Consider the following 16,354-nt stretch of genomic DNA (forward strand, 5'->3'; position numbering starts at 1 on the left):
TATCAGTAAGTAAAATTATTATCTGTTGTAAAAAAACAAAATAGGGACTGTCTAATGAGTAAAATAATTGTAGTTGCGTTAAAGGCAAAATATTTCCCCAGGATTTTAGAAACAAGCTAATAGCATATTGCATATTTAGCTTAAACTAAAATTACATAAATACATCGTATTTTTTATGTTTATAAAAAAATACGAGAACAAATATCTGACCCAAATTTACATTACTAACATTACTACTATTAACATTACGTCAAAGACAGCCAAAGGTAAAAAAACCCCCACTTAAATCACGTTTCTTTAACTTTTCTCGCGATGTTCTGGGAGCTTTGCTGTATACAATCCCAGCTGCTATCTAAGCTAAAGCTAAATTAGCTGCTACTTATTGATTGCAATGTAGTCAAGTTCACCCCAAGTATCAGTGAAGGGGCTTCACGGGTGGTTGGGATATGGAGTTAAGAAATATCAAGGACCAGGTAGTAAATACAGCTTTTTCTGAACTTAACATTAAATAACCTGCCGGTTCTCACAACTGCAATCAGCTGGCTAGTCATGTTAGCGGCGTGACGAGCAAAGTTTTCTGCAAGGATGGCTAATGTCACAGACTCCTCACCACGTAAAGATACATGTAGTTTAAGCTGGAGTTTCTGTAGAGTTAGATGTCTAATGCATTAGTCTTGCAATGTACTTAGAAACTGTATCATTATGATCATTGATATTCCTGTAAATACAGTTGAAAACCCACAAAAATTATTGTAAATATACATTTCACATATATTTGTCGTTTGTACAGTGGTTAGATTTGATTAGTCCACACTTAATTACGTGCCACTGCATTCTGAATATTCCCAGTAGGAAGAAAATGGATGTGTGGGTGGACGTGCTTGAGACAGTTCAGTTTCTTTCTCATTAGTGACATAAATGACAAATTAAAATGCTTGTAGTTTTTTCTTCGGCTGTCTTTGAAGCAGGCTTCATAAGTCTAATTAGACTTTTTACGAAAGTCAACTGAGTCATTGTAATCTTTCCTGTACAGTGCATAACAAATTTATTACACAAACTGTCATGAAAATAAGAAAACACAGATATAGTTTTAGAAATCTGTCAAAAAAAATTATGTAGTTGGTCATTAGTCAGATAAACTGAATTCACATTTTTCTACCTAAATCTGAGCCTGCACATTTATCTGAGAAGCCAGATAGGCCATTCAACAACTAAAACTAAGTTTTCCATTTTGGAATAACTTAATAATTAAATTAAATAGCTTTAATTTGGTATCTTAATCAAAAACTAATGATGTGCTTTACAATTTTTTCAGCTTTTTTGTAAAAAAGTAAATTTGAAACTTTGTGGGTAACCACATTACTTATATTTTAGCGTTAAAAATATAGCTTTGATCAAAGAGGTTGTACATGTATGTATTTATGTCCCTGTAGTTTTTGATTTTCATGTTGAATTGGTCCTATATGTATATGTCTACAAAAAAGTTGTTTGATTTACCTGTACTAATTTTTCTTTCAGTCCCCATTGGTCCAGGCCATATTCAGCCGGAACACAGAAGATGTGACATTTTTACTGAACCACAAAGAAGATGTCAACTCACTGGTAGTGTTACTCAGTTTTAATTCAGGAGTTGTGTTACAAATTACAACATGCTGAAGGCTACTTGCGATTGCACATTAAATTTGTATTTAGACTATAATTATATATATTTTTTTTTAAATCTCAGGACCAAGAACAAAGCACACCACTACATGCTGCTGCTTATATGGGCGATGTCATTATTATGGACCTACTTATTAGTTCAGGTAAAAGACAAAAAAAATTGTGTGGTTGTAAGAACAAAATATTTGTTGTAATGACTGATATAAATTAGTCACGTGCAAAAGAACTGTAATACCTCAAAACTGCACAAGCAATAAAACCTAGTTTCGCTTTTTTGTGCTCTCTTACAGGTGCAAATGTCAACGCCAAGGACCAGGGGTTGCTGACTCCTTTACACCGAGCAGCTGCCTCAAGAAATGAAGTATTATTGACTATTGTCAAATGGATTTTAAAAAGTCAGTGACAGTTAGCTCTTAATGTTAGACTTATCTTTTTATTTTGTTTTTCCTGTCAGAGGGCTGTGGAGCTATTGCTGAAACATAAAGTAGAGGTTAATGCACGGGACAAGTTCTGGCATACACCCCTGCACATGGCAGCTGCAAACTGGGCTACAGGTTGTGCCAAAGCCCTGATACCACATGTTTGCAGCCTGGATGTAACTGACAAGTCAGGAAGGACACCGCTACATCATGCAGCGCACAGTGGTCACGGGGAGGTAAGCTGAAGAGTCTTCTTACTGACGTTTAACTATTTTAAAACTATTAAAAGCTATTTTTATTTGGTGTTTTTTAATAGGTAACATTTAGGATATTTTATATTATTATATATAACATTTTACATTGATTTCCATTAGGAAAGCGAATGATACGTTTCTGGGGTTTGGGTAATTGTTGCAGCACGTTTAAAAAAAATTACCTGTTAGGTTGTATTCATCATCATAGAGGAGTTTACATAGATGAAGTGGCTATATCCTGATATTGTGCCTTTAACAGATGGTGAACGTGTTCCTGCGTAAAGGTGCAAATGCATGTGCCAAGGACAAGAAGGAAAGACAAGCAGTCCACTGGGCTGCATCCCTCGGTGAGTAGAGACACTCCTAACAGACACAAATGTATCTTGAATTTAATTTTCTTTTATGAGTTTTAAAGAATAACAGAAGTCTTCTGGTAACTAGCAGTATGTATAAACTGGAAGGGATTGGCCTTGACCTTAACAGTGGGATCCTTTTGGGATAAAATAACACTGTCTGTTATCACCAGTTTATGTTTTGTGCTTGGCTGAAAACACAATTGTAAGTGTGCAAGAGTCCTTTAACAGAAAGGAGAGGAGAGGTCAGAGGTTTAAATGTGAGATATTTTAAATCTTTATACAGTAGTTTTTATATGTTGACAATACACACTACACTTGTAACAATCATAGTTTCTAAGTTGCAAGTCTTTCTGTCAACTTTCGACCAGTAAATTATTCAGCTGACATTGAAGTTTTATCAGAATTCATTCAAAACTTTTCTTGTTTATAGACAAGATAACACAGATACATTCAAATGCTACCAAACACATAACCAGTGTATTCAAATGAGACCAGCTGTTGGCCAGACTGTGTGCCGTTTAATCCAGCTGTGTAACTAGTAAGTGTTGAGATCCACTAGTGTCACAAATATTTGTAGTAAATATGAATCTCTCGCTCTTGTTTTTTTTTCTTTTTTTTTCTAAGGACATTTGGAGGTTGTGAAGCTGCTGTTGTCTCACAGTGGAGATGTGATGTGCAAAGACAAGCGTGGTTACACTCCACTCCACGTTGCAGCTGCCGGCGGACATTTAGACGTAGTCAAATATCTGCTGAGACTGGGGGTGGAGGTAACGTCTACTGTGGTTGGGATACATTGCTTTTCCCACAATATATCCTCCGAAGAACCGAAGGAAAAAAGTATCTTTCAGTTTAACTTCTTGTTGTGATTTCCTGCCTCTTTGGCGCTAAAAGAGGCCATGAGATGTCAATGAAAAGGCCAGGATGTCCTCTGTTCAGCACATCAGGACTTAGTAGGTTAGCTTAAATAAATCAAAAGATAATCAAAACAAATTTCCATTACAGAGGAATAAAAGAATAAGCCGGATCTCAGGAGGATATAATTGGTATTTTTTTAATGTTTGGTTTATTATGTGCAGGACAAAAAGTTTTAAATATGTTTAAGCTTTCTGCTGAGTTTCTTTTTCAGAATTAAGATATTAAGACACTTTCTGCTCAATTTTAAACCCCAAACCAGACAGTCAGTGGTAATAAATGGTTTGATAAAAGGTTAGGCATAAATAACATGTGTTGTGTGGAGCTCCAGGATTGTCTTTATGTTGTTTTCCAGGCTATACCAACACTTATGCTGCTGCATTGTGAGTGAATCCAAAATAGATGCATAAATTCAGTACTTGCCCCCTTCCTGATTTTCTTTTTTCTTCTTCGCACATATGTCACACATGTTTCAGATCATCAAATTTTTAATTAGACAGAATTAAACGGAAATAACCAAGGTAAATACAAAATGTAGTTTTTAAATAATGATTTCGTTTATGAAGAAAGAAAAAACTATTCAGACCTACCTGGCCTTGTTTGAAAAAGTTAATGCCCGCCCTTGTTGCACTATGAAATAACTCTGAATAATTATGGGTTTTTTTGGAAAGCTGAGTTCAAGTTCATTACTGCACCCAGACCTAATTAGTGCCAGACCTGCTGAATCAAGAAATCACTTAAATGGAACCTGTCTGACAAAGTGAAACAGGCTAAAAGATCTCAAAAAGAAACGCATCATGCAGCGAGCTAAAGAAACTCAACAACTGATGATAAGTCTGGAAAGAGTTAACATTTCCTTTTTTAGCCATTTATAAATGGTTATAATAGTGTTTTTCACACAGGGCCAGGTAGATTTGGATACCTTTTTCCGCTTAATAAATGAAATCATAATTTAAAGACTGCAGTTTGTATTTACTCAGGTTATCTGTCTAATATTACATTTTTTGATGATCTGAAATATGAAATTGGAAGGGGGCAAATACTTCATTACATTTTTTATTTATTTTTTAAAACCTTACATATAATCATCTACGTCAGCCTCCCACTGATATAATCTGCAGTATTTCTTGGGCTCTTGTTATTTACAGCAAACTGTTTTATACTCCATCGGTTTATGTATTTGTCTATATATTTTGATATCTGCTTCCAGATTGATGAGCCCAACATTTTTGGGAACACAGCGCTCCACATGGCCTGTCACACAGGGCAAGACACTGTGGCCACTGAACTGGTGAACAGTGGCGCCAGCATCAACCAACCCAACTACAACGGCAACACACCATTACATCTGGCAGCCGCCTCCTCCAGCGGGGTGTTGTGTCTTGAGCTCCTAGTCAACAATGGTGCTGATGTCAACGTACAGGTTAAAAGGATGATAAATAAGAAAATAATCATCTATTGGTTGAGGGGATAATTGGCTGGAGGACTGAATGTTTTCTTTTTGTCTAATAAACAGAATAAGAAAGACATGAGCCCTTTACATATGGCTGCAATGCACGGACGCTTCACTGGCTCGCAGATTCTCATCCAAAATGGTAACAAAGTGCAAAATTTTGTGTAATGTGACTGATAATGAAAAGGCTTCTTAAAATATCTAAGCTCGAGAGACACCTATCCACACATTTTTTCCCTCCCACTTACGCAGGGGGAGAGATCGATTGTGTTGACAGTAATGGAAACGCTCCTCTTCATGTTGCTGCCAGACATGGTCAGGAGCTGCTGGTCAGTACTCTGCTGACAAACGGTGCTGATAAAGGCAGGTAGGTCTGTGAGTCATTGATCAGTTGTATAAAATGTATTCAAAATTCTGACATCCTTGCCTCCTCGCATCCCCTTTGCAGTGATTCTGTCGGTCCCAAGTAGCTTTCCAACTTGGCACATACTTACCAAGCGTAACAATGTCATCATCTTTGCAGACAGGGAATTAATGGGATGCTTCCACTGCATTTGGCGGCGCTCTACGGCTTTCCAGACTGTTGTCGCAAGTTACTGTCTAACGGTGAGAATCTGTTTTGAGTCACCTCGTTTCAGAATCACATTTCTTTCTTGTTACATTTTAATTACTAACACCAGCTCACTTCTGTTGTTCGTCTTTGTTCAGGCCAGTTTTACAACATGGCGCCAATGCTGACGAATGACCAAAGTGTGGGGTTCGACATAAACATGTTAGATGATCATGGAAGGACGTGCCTGCATGCAGCTGCATCTGGAGGGTGAGTGGTGCAGACTCTAATTAAATGCTTTTAATAGCTGGCACAATTTTGTCCTCGTGCACTTGTAAATAGAAGCCTGAATTATAAGTGCATCCATGTATGACAAGTATTATTAGTTATTAGTAGCTGTGTAAATTTCAGAACATAGTAATGTTGTGAATTTTCTGTGTTGTTCAGCCACAACACAGAGGTCAGTCGGCAATACACTACGAATGTCAAAGGAGGGTAAAACTATTGTAAAGATCGTAATGGCAATTATTTGTTGTGTTGTTTTCCGAGTCATAAGGTTTGAGGCAGAAATAAATCAACAGAAAATGAGCTTAAATGATAAACTTCAGAAATATTTGTGAACTATGCACTGCACTTGTAAGTCTTTATTTTTTTTATTTTGCAGGAATGTCGAGTGTGTTAATTTGCTGTTAAGCAGCAGTGCTGAGCTGGATATAAAAGACAATTTGGGAAGGTAAGCAGTCCTGAATGGCTGGAGGTAAGAACTGAACTTTGGTGTTACCTGATGTGTCCTGTTTTGCTTTGCAGATCTCCTCTGCACTACGCTGCAGCAAATGGGAACAGCCAGTGCACCATCTCCCTGGTGAGAGCTGGTGCAGATGTCAATGAGCTGGATCTGACGGGCTGCAACCCCCTGCACTATGCTGCTGCTTCACACACCTTCTGTGGGTAAGGGTCTTTACTGACATTTTAAATTTGCACATTTCACTCAACAACAGGAAAGCATGGATCCATCCTACCTTGTATAAATTGTTCAGGCTGCTGATGGTGGTGTAACGGTGGCAGAATTTTCTTGACTCACTTTGGACCATTTTGCACCAATTAATATTTTTTAAACACCACAGCCTACATGAGTATAGCTCCTGATGATATTTACAGTGTACTCATCTTCTGATGGCTCCTTCCAGCAAGATAACACAATCTGTGACGAAGCTTGAAATTTGTTTTCCTGAACATGATAATGAGTTCACTGCACTTGACTTCCAGTAAAGCACCTTTGGAGTGTGGTGGAACGAGAGATGCTCACTGTGGATGTGCAGGCGACAAATCAGCAGCAACTGTGTGATGCTGTTATGGACCAATATGAGGAATGTTTCTGGCACTTTGTTGAAGTAGCTTAAAAAGTGCTCATCTTTTTTTCCACAGAGGGGGTCCAAACTCTGACTCAGACGTCAACATGGAAAAGCAACATGAAGCCTCTCTGTAAGTCAGATACGTCACATTTATATATTATACTGTTTGTGCTTTTCCATGCAGAATCTAGAGTAATTATCATTTTAAATTAAAATTACACAGACAATTGGAGGTAGTTTGGGTAACTTTTAGTAATGTTCTTTATCAGGAATTATTTAAAGAGTTGATAAGAACAAAATCAGAGGTCAGAAAAAATGACTTTAATGGAACTTGGCCTTAGTTCACAAAGACACAGAATTGTACATTAACGTACATTAACCTCTTGTAATGTTTAAGTGTTGAGACTGTGAACTTGTTTCGATCAGGTGTTTAGACTACTTGCTTGACAACGGGGCGAACCCAACTCTGAAGAACAGCAAGGGATACAGTGCCGTTCACTATGCAGCTGCTTATGGGAACAAACAGCATTTAGAGCTGGTCAGTGGTGTCTTTTCATTTTTCATTTAGTTCATACATTTTCTTTTTAACTGACTGCAATCTGGACCTATTTGGAATTCTGTTACTTTTCCAGCTCTTGGAAATTTCTTTCAACTGTCTTGAGGAGGCTGAAAGTAATGTTCCAGTCAGTCCTTTGCACTTAGCTGTGAGTATAAAGTAAAAACCTTGAAAATTATGCAACTAGCAGAGGTCCTGCTAGTTTACATGCTTTCAACTGTATTGTCTTTATGCATTTTGTCACTGCAGGCATATTTTGGCCACTGTGAAGCTCTGCGTTTGCTTTGTGAGACATTAGTGAGTCTGGATGTGCGGGACATTGAAGGCCAAACTGCCCTCCACCTCGCTGCTCAGAAGGGCTTCTCCCCATGTGTAGAAGTACTGTTGAAACATCAAGCCTCCTACACACTGAAGGAGCACAAGCACAAGTGGACAGCTCTTCACACTGCAGGTGTGTGCATCTCAGTACATATTTGTGCCCATACAATAATTCTTAAGTGTGTTTATCTTGTATTTTTTAGTGCCCCATTGATGGATTTGGGTTGATTTTGTTCTGAAAGTAAACAAAGCAGCTTTTTGGTTAAGATTTGTTTTTTCTTTTAAACTTATGTGTTTTTATCTTTGTGTCCCTTCTGCTTGAGCAGCTGCTGAGGGCCAAGTGGACTGTATCCTCCTGTTAGTTAACATGGAACAAAGTGCTGACATCATTGACAGCCCAGACACACAGGGACAGTGAGTCACTTTGCATCTTTATTTTGTGTTCCCTGTATTTATTTATTTATTAGTCACGTAAACATGGTTATTTGTGGGCAATTTTAATTATTTATTGTGACATGACACTTATAAAGTAAATAGGCTTCAGCAGTGTGTGTCATGGTCCAACCAGATTTAATTTTCATTAAACTGATACTGATTGCGTGATAACAAGGTAAGCGCAGAAAGGAACTGATTTTATCAGACATTAAAGCAATGGTTGTGTATATTGATAATACATTGTCTTTTAAGGTAGTAAAATAAAATAAGAAGATAAACAATTAAATATTGAACATCTATGAGAAACCGCAAAAGGAAATAACCATGAGGGATTTATGCTTCTGTGAAAAGCTGAAGCAAAAGTCATCGTGTCATGCAGTCTGAGGCTATTGTGATTGGCCTGTTTCTTACCGTCGATTCCTCCTGTGCATTTCTGGCTACTTTTTTGCAAAAACTACTGGAACATATGTGAGGGAATGTAAAGAGAAGTGAAAAACTTGAGTGTCAAATATGATTAGCTTTCGTTGAAAAAACAAAAAACACACGAACACCATGTGTCTGAGTGTGTTCGCTCAGACACCATATGAGTGTAAATAACTTGAACTCCAATTTTGAAAACACAACTTTCTTTCTTTTTTTTATTTTTATAAAGCTCTGACTTGTATTATGAGTGAGTCTGTGGTCTGGGAGAGAGTCCTGTAACTTTGTCTGCAAAATACAGTATATAATGACCAATGTTGGGCAATTAATTATATAGTTACTTCTTCAAAAAAGTAAATAAGTTTTTTTGCAGCTGTTTACCTAAAAATGCTGCCAAGGCGTTTTTTAAAAGTAAACATTTCAAACTATTTACAGAACAATCGGCTGTTCTGCATCAAATCTGATGCCACACAAATTATTTGTGCCACTCCAAAAAATAATTTCTATCCACTATAATATAAAGGAGAACAACAGGCTGATACCTGCAGGCCTGACAACAGGAGATGTATCACTTCTGTAACACCTGTAGCACTCAGCAGTCGCCTCATTGTTCTGTTGTTTTTCTGGTGTTGTTTTCGCTCACAGGCGGAGAGCGCTTTCAAGCGTTTTCCTTATAAGACGCCGTTTTTACCATTTCTTCCCACAGTAAATATAAACAACGATAGTATTCAGGAAGAAAACCAAACATTACATATATTTTTATCATAACTCTGGTTTTACGTGGCCTATCAACACAATTTAAAAACTGGCATAAAGTCCACACTTTTTCTGTCAGTTGTTCGTCTGTCCTGCTCACATCTCCAATGGTTGTACACGTTGTCATTAACGTGGCTTCACTCCTCATCAGCCGCTTTGCCAGCTAAAACACATGTGTCGGCACATAAGGACGCTGTCATAGCCTGTCAACGACGTTGATTAGCTGCATATATACGAATGTGAATCACGTTATTGGCTGGACTATGGGATAAGGTGGCATCGTTCTAATCCCATACTGGAGCAGCCAGTCACTCACTGACTAACACTGCAAAACAAAATTGTTAAAGTATTAATTTTAATTCAGGTTAGATTTTTTTTTTGTTGTTGTTGTGCGCAACGCAGATTTTCTGTGCGCAGAGACCGTGCCAGCAGTGCGCAGCTTAGAGGGAACAGTGATCACCACAAGGAGTGAAGACCTGTGAGGAGAAAATAGTCCCAGTATTGTGTTTGTTTTTATTGGGCTGGCACTGATTATAAAACAGCCTCTTAGGTTCTACAAAGATTCACCACATAAGTCTAAGGCTACGTTCACACTGCAGGTCTTAATGCTCAATTCCAATTTTTTAATCAAATCCGATTTTTTTGTCTGCTTGTTCACACTACAAATAAAATGCGACAGCAAACGCGCTCTAGTGTGAACCCTCAAAGCTGCCCGCATGCGCAAAAGAAGACGTCACACACAACGCGCTCTGTTTAGACCCAGAGCAAACAATATTGTTTGACTGATGGCCCTTAATATAAAGACTTCGGACTTTACGTTTCCCAATTTTTGCTTTAAGTTATTTTGTTATTTACATAATAATGTGGATAACCTAATAATTATCCTTATTGCTGTTTTAGAGGAGCGGTGCTTCAAAGGATAGTTGCAGATTTCTGTCAGAATCTGCAGATTATACAGTACAAATAAAATGTTCACGTTGTCTTCCCAACAGTTTCACTGACATCTACACTGGATGGACAGGAAGCGTTCACGATGTCTTATCGGGTGCTTCTCCGGAGCTGATAATTGGCGTCTGTCTTGTGTCAGTGACGTAAAAGACGGATTTAATGCGACATGACCATTCAAACAGCAGTCGCTTTCTAAAACATCAGATATGTATCGGATTCAGTATCGCATACGAAAGTGACCCACATCGGATTTGAAAATATCAGATATGTGCCATTCACACTGTCATACCATGATCGGATATGGGTTGCATAGGGTCAAAAAAATGGGATTTGATGCGCTTTCGCCTGCAGTGTGAACGTAGCCTAAATCAGCAGATAGTTGAAGTGACAGAATCATGCCTACAACTGAATTCTGCTTGTTGTACAGGACGGCTCTCATGCTGGCAGCTCTCGGTTGCCACACCGACTGCGTCCACATACTGCTGGAGAAAAATGCAAAGCCTGATGCTGCAGACAAACAAGGCTTCACTGCTTTACACCGAGCTGTGAGTGTGTGCATGTCGCACGTGACTTTTTTTCATTGCACTCAACAATTATTGCAAATAGAAGATTATACCTTTGCCACCACCCTCATGCCTCCTGTCACATGATATCTTGTGTACTCATCCTGCAGGTCATAATGGGGAGTGAGGAGTGTGTGTCTGCTCTGCTGGAACATGGAGCTTCTGCTCTGTGCCGAGACTCTAGGGGGAGGACCCCGCTGCACCTCGCAGCATCCTGTGGTCACACGGAGCTGCTCCGCTCTTTGCTAAAGGCTGCAAAGAAAGCTGACCCTCTGGACTCCATGCTGGACTACAAAGGCTACACACCCACTCACTGGGCTGCCTACCACGGTGAGACATCAGAGCAGCACTTCATGTCAAATGAGCAGTTTATAATTAAGCCATTTTAACACAATAGACCTGCCTGTTCATACATCATTTTTGTGTATCAAGAGACACTGCGTTTCATTGTGCATTAAGTCATTTAAATAAAAATGTAAACATCAATTATGTCTCTATTTGTTTCCAACCTTTCTCAGGTCATGAAGGATGTTTATGCATTTTACTTGAAAACAAACTTTTTAGCATCCAGGAAGGAAGTCTCTTCACCCCATTGCACTGTGCTCTGTGAGTTATTATGTGCACACACATGCTTTTTAGAAGTCAGATTAAATAAATTTAGTGTAGTTCTTCACATTTTAAACACCTCTGTTTGCCACATGCAGAGTTAAAGGGCATGAAGCTGCAGCAGACCTTCTAGTGAAGACTTTTGGCCCTCAAATTGTCAGCATTAGTGATGCCAAAGGAAGGTAGGTAACTTTCATTCAGACGGTTTCATACAACACAGCCAGCAGGTGTCAGTAAAGTTAATGTAATAGTTTTAGGTTTATTTTACACTTGGCATACATTTTCCAGCAGTCATAATACACTGCTCATATTATTTTTTATGATTGCTACTCATTTAAAAGTGGCCTAATTTGAGATGTAAAGTGTGATTTATTTATTTTTTCTATATTACATAAACAGGCGCTAGGCTGCTGAAGAGCTACTGATACTTCTACTAGAGCTACAAGTTATTTTGTATGATTCGGTTTTAATGGATTTTTTAATTTTTTGCATCACCTTTCTGGACAGTGTTTTCTCCTTCGTGGGCTGTGAACATTTCTGCTCATCTAGTATTTTGATGTGTACCTTGCTTGAGTTCAGGACCCCACTGCATGCTGCTGCATATTCAGGGAACGTTGCTGGGCTGCAGCTGGTTCTGGCCCAGGGAGCACAGGTTAATGCTGTGGACCACTGTGGATGCTCTGCTCTGATGGTTGCTGCTGCCTGTGGACAGACCAGAGCTGTTGGTATGTGTGAAACAAGGAAGTCCTTTGAAATGTTTTTGTTTCTTTCTGCACCTGGAAACCTTTAAAAACTATCTAGACTATTTAGAGCTGGAGAGCTTCTTTTCTCACATCCCTCAGTGATGGTTTCTTTTAATAAAACAGTTTGTTCCACTGTTGCACTGTCATGTGAAAACACCAACCAACAACTTGAGGTGTAGTAGTCTGGGTTTGTTGATGTTTACTTCCTGTATTTCAGAGTTCTTGCTGAACAAGGCGACCCCAGACCTGACCCTGGTGGATTTCAATAACAACACAGCCCTTCACTTAGCCTGCAGCAAGGTCCCATACACACAAACAAATGGGTGCACTAAATGCATGCAGTGTCACACAAATAGTTGCATGAGTGTAGCAGGAGATCAGTTTAACATCCGTCACATAAGGTGATTAGAAATGTAATGCATAAAAATCAAGTTTAATATGTATCATAACTGTTGTTTGTCTGGAGTATAATTCTGATTTAATTTGAACTAATTATAATAGTAGTTTTTCTTATATGAAACCTGCAGTGGCTCATAATACTAAGTACTTGTTCTGAATTTCAGTGAATAAAGCGGATGGTTTTAACAACATTAACATGCTTTATTCTGCAGGGTCATGAGATGTGTGCCTTGTTAATCCTGGGAGAGATCACCGATTCCTCACTCATAAATGCAAGAAACAACGCTCTCCAAATGTGAGTTGTCTTGACGTAGCAGTCAGCTGATCTCCATAAACAGTTATCTGCAGAGTCTGTGGAAGATTTTTGGCACAAGAAGGTTTCTGGTTTCTGTTTGTTGTCCAAGTATTATTGGCTGGCCACACTGGAAGCCCAGAAACATATAATCATGGTAAAAAGAAAATACACCTTCCCTGACAAAATAAAAAAATAGTCTTATCCTTAGCAGGTCTTAAAATGACCAGTGTGAGACATGACCTATTACACTGCGTCCTTTTTTTTTTTTCTTTTTTTTTTTTAACAAAACCTAAGCCAAGCAGCGAAGTGCACTCTTACTGCTTCCAGGTGCTGCTAATCAAATAAAATAGATTAACTGATTCTCAGCAAGCATGAGCAGCTCTATAAAAGTGAAGGTTTTGGCAGTTTTGCCAGTCTGGAGCATTCAGTTGTGTGTTAACACGATGTCATGCCTTGTTCTGCAGACAAAGAGAAAATGTGACAAATCTGAATGTCTGTTCTGAAAAACATAAATCTCACTGTAGTTTAATCTGTCCTCAGTGCACTGTAGTCAGACCTTTTATTCTCATGCAGGCCGCTTCACATTGCAGCAAGGAAAGGTCTGGCGACTGTTGTGCAGGTGTTACTGAGCAGAGGAGCAGCAGTCATGGCTGTAGATGAGGAAGGTAGGTTGGGATTATATTTCTGTGATAAGAATACCAAAGCAGGTATGTTCAACCTGCGGAGGATTGTGTGGGTTACTGATTTGCCTTTTTATCCTCTGCAGGCCACACGCCAGCTCTGGCCTGTGCCCCGAACAAAAACGTAGCAGAGTGTCTGGCCCTCATCCTTTCCACCATGAAGCCTTTCCCTCCCAGAGAGGCTGGTCCTAACACAGCCTCCCACTTCAGCCCCATCCTGAAGAACTGCACTATCGCTGCCTCCTGCGGGGCCAGTGGAAACCTGTGCCATGCCTGAGCACAGGACCATCAAATTCACACTGTCAGTCAGTGTTAGCCTGTAAGCCACTTTTGTGACAAAAATGCAGCTTCATCCCAGCGTAACCCAAAGTCACCATGAACACCTGTGGTCATGCATAGCTTTTTCTCTCTCGTGTCATGGCATTTCTATACATGACAGCATATGCTTGCTCGCCAGTAGCATAAAACCTAGTCTTACTCTAATATTAGCTTTCACATTCACTCTCTATTAAGAGTGTAGTTATTTTAATGAAGTACTAATCTTTAGATATGAATGGAAGGTTTAAAATAAGCACACAACACAAGCCTCCCCACCTGAACCTCATCCACTATCAGTATTTACTTTTATTTAAGCAACATAATTTCAAAACTCCATGTTTGTCTTCAGTTGATACGAGTGCACAGATGCTCAGGTGTTTAGTGTCTGTGTGTGTGGTGTGTGTGTGTTTGGCTTAGTTTTCATATTACTAGATGCTGCTTCTAAATATAAATATTTTAATATATCTAACAGGTGCTGTAAACCTTTTATGCAATTAATAGCACTATTTTCTTATCCTACACAGGGTGTAGCAAACACTACACTGATATAAAAGCCACCTATTATTCTGATATTATCATGATTTAAAACTTCAGTTAGCCTACCAGCCATAAGCATGTTTATAGTTTAAATGAGAATTTAACAAGTTTAGTGTATATAGCACTCTTAAAATGAAGTTAACCTTGAAAATCCCAAATTATTGGATTAACCTCAGGTCAGTGTGTACTGTAATCCCGGTGCAATAACAAGCACTGCTCAGACTGGATGTTACATACTCGTATAAACTATGAGTAAAGTATATCAGTTCAATAATCCAGACAGAGAAATGGCAAATAATCAACGCATTAGTTGCTGTGAACACTTTAAATACATTTAAAAAATTTCACAAGGCTTTAAATGTCGAGTAGAAATAGTAATTGTTGAATTAATTTTGAGTCCCAAAGCATCTTTGAATTATTTTTTCTCATAAACGTTTAAAGACCCAAAGATGATTATAATCTATCACAAACACACACATTTGAGAAGTTGGAATTAACAGATACCCAGCTTGTTTTTTGTTTGTTTTAACGACATGCTTTATTATCAAAATTCGTGTTTGATTTAATCATAAAGCATGAACAGTTAGGTGAGTTTTAAGGGGTTTTGTTTTTTTCTATACAAGATCTCAGTGGGGAAGAAACCCAGAGTCACAGCACGTGTACAGGAGCTAGTGTTGATCTGTTCCTGTTAAACATTTGCAAACTTTTGTCATTGCTATAAAGAAAATTGGTGACCACAAATTAATTTAGATACATAAAATTATCTGTGCTGCTACAAACAAGCCTCACTGCCTCTCTCTTTAAAGATCAAACTTTTTATAAATAGTGTTGTGCATCAAATGTTTGCCTTTTTTTTAAGTCTAAGTCAAAGGCCAGACCTGCAGCTCAGCTGATGCCATTTATCCAAAAGATATTTTCTTCCTAGTTGTAGCCTCTGTGTTATCTTAAAATGCCTTTAAACTATTTGCACTCTGACATCAAAGTTTACATTTTAATGAGGGCATCCTTCCTAGGGTTATGGTGTTGTGTTTGGAATAAAATAGGGGGGAAAAAAATCTGTTAGGCATTTCTAAACACAATGTGTAGTGAAATGTTGTGAATAACTTCAGGAATTGCTCTGTTGCAGCGTTTCATGTGAGCAAACTGTGTCTTCCGTACAAGTTACTCAAATTTGAGGATGTCACAGGTTGAAAGTGTGGTTTGGTTGTGGCTGGCATTCATAATAGGCCGGAATAAATGAATCACCACCATCTGAAGAAGTCTTGCTGTCTTTATTTTATTATTTCAAAATCTTATTAGAGTTTGATAAACGGAAGCACCCATCTGGGCTCATCGTCTTGTCTGCACCCTTGTGTTCTTCCTTAGAGATGATGCCCGCTGTGTAAGGAAACAGATTTTTATGCTGGCTCGATTAATTTTTGTCAAAGAAACTTTGAATACATCAGATTAGATTTATATGAAAATCTTTTTAATTTTGGTTTTCAGTTCAGTTAGTTTCTTGAATGAATTTGCTTGTTACCCTTTTATTGTATTAAATATTACTTTTAGTTTTGTTTATTTGTTATAGCCTGATCTTTAGCTAATCTGGAGCTGTGTGTTACACTATTCCTTTCTCACACCAACCCTCTGAATGGTCTCCATGAATCTTGTATTTAGAGCCAAAATCTGAAACTTGTGATTAAGTCGAAATGTTATGATACCCAATAGGACATTTTGAGGTAACTCAAAATTTTTACCTGTGGATGGCCAAAGAAACAAAAGTGGGGGAAACAGGCTTCCTTCATTTCCTGGATTATTTATTTAGTTTATTTTATACGTTTAT

At 38.4% G+C, this 16,354-nt stretch overlaps 1 protein-coding gene across 2 annotated transcripts; it reads left to right on the forward strand.

Annotated features, from left to right (window-relative positions):
• The first annotated feature begins 323 nt into the window (after positions 1 to 323).
• Positions 324 to 15,791, forward strand: ankrd52b (ankyrin repeat domain 52b). 2 transcript variants are annotated; one of them, XM_006784347.3, is made up of 28 exons: positions 324 to 473; positions 1,519 to 1,602; positions 1,727 to 1,805; positions 1,953 to 2,023; positions 2,117 to 2,317; positions 2,595 to 2,682; positions 3,316 to 3,458; positions 4,814 to 5,026; positions 5,120 to 5,198; positions 5,309 to 5,423; positions 5,580 to 5,662; positions 5,765 to 5,876; positions 6,271 to 6,339; positions 6,414 to 6,554; positions 7,032 to 7,088; positions 7,385 to 7,496; positions 7,591 to 7,662; positions 7,764 to 7,965; positions 8,159 to 8,246; positions 10,819 to 10,936; positions 11,065 to 11,284; positions 11,473 to 11,560; positions 11,659 to 11,742; positions 12,140 to 12,285; positions 12,521 to 12,603; positions 12,915 to 12,997; positions 13,571 to 13,662; positions 13,764 to 15,791. In XM_006784347.3, exons 1-28 carry the CDS (start codon positions 447 to 449, stop codon positions 13,952 to 13,954), a joined length of 3,141 nt encoding a protein of 1,046 aa, XP_006784410.2. In that variant the 5' UTR covers positions 324 to 446; the 3' UTR covers positions 13,955 to 15,791. The 2 variants fall into 2 exon arrangements, 1 of the variants encoding a protein (XP_006784410.2); XR_004843437.2 differs by lacking the exon at positions 13,764 to 15,791 and having other exon boundaries at positions 12,521 to 12,704.
• Positions 15,792 to 16,354: the final 563 nt, after the last annotated feature.

The sequence above is a fragment of the Neolamprologus brichardi genome, chromosome 5 (genome assembly GCF_056152115.1).
Source record: "Neolamprologus brichardi isolate AB-2024 chromosome 5, ASM5615211v1, whole genome shotgun sequence".
Classification (NCBI taxonomy): domain Eukaryota; kingdom Metazoa; phylum Chordata; class Actinopteri; order Cichliformes; family Cichlidae; genus Neolamprologus; species Neolamprologus brichardi.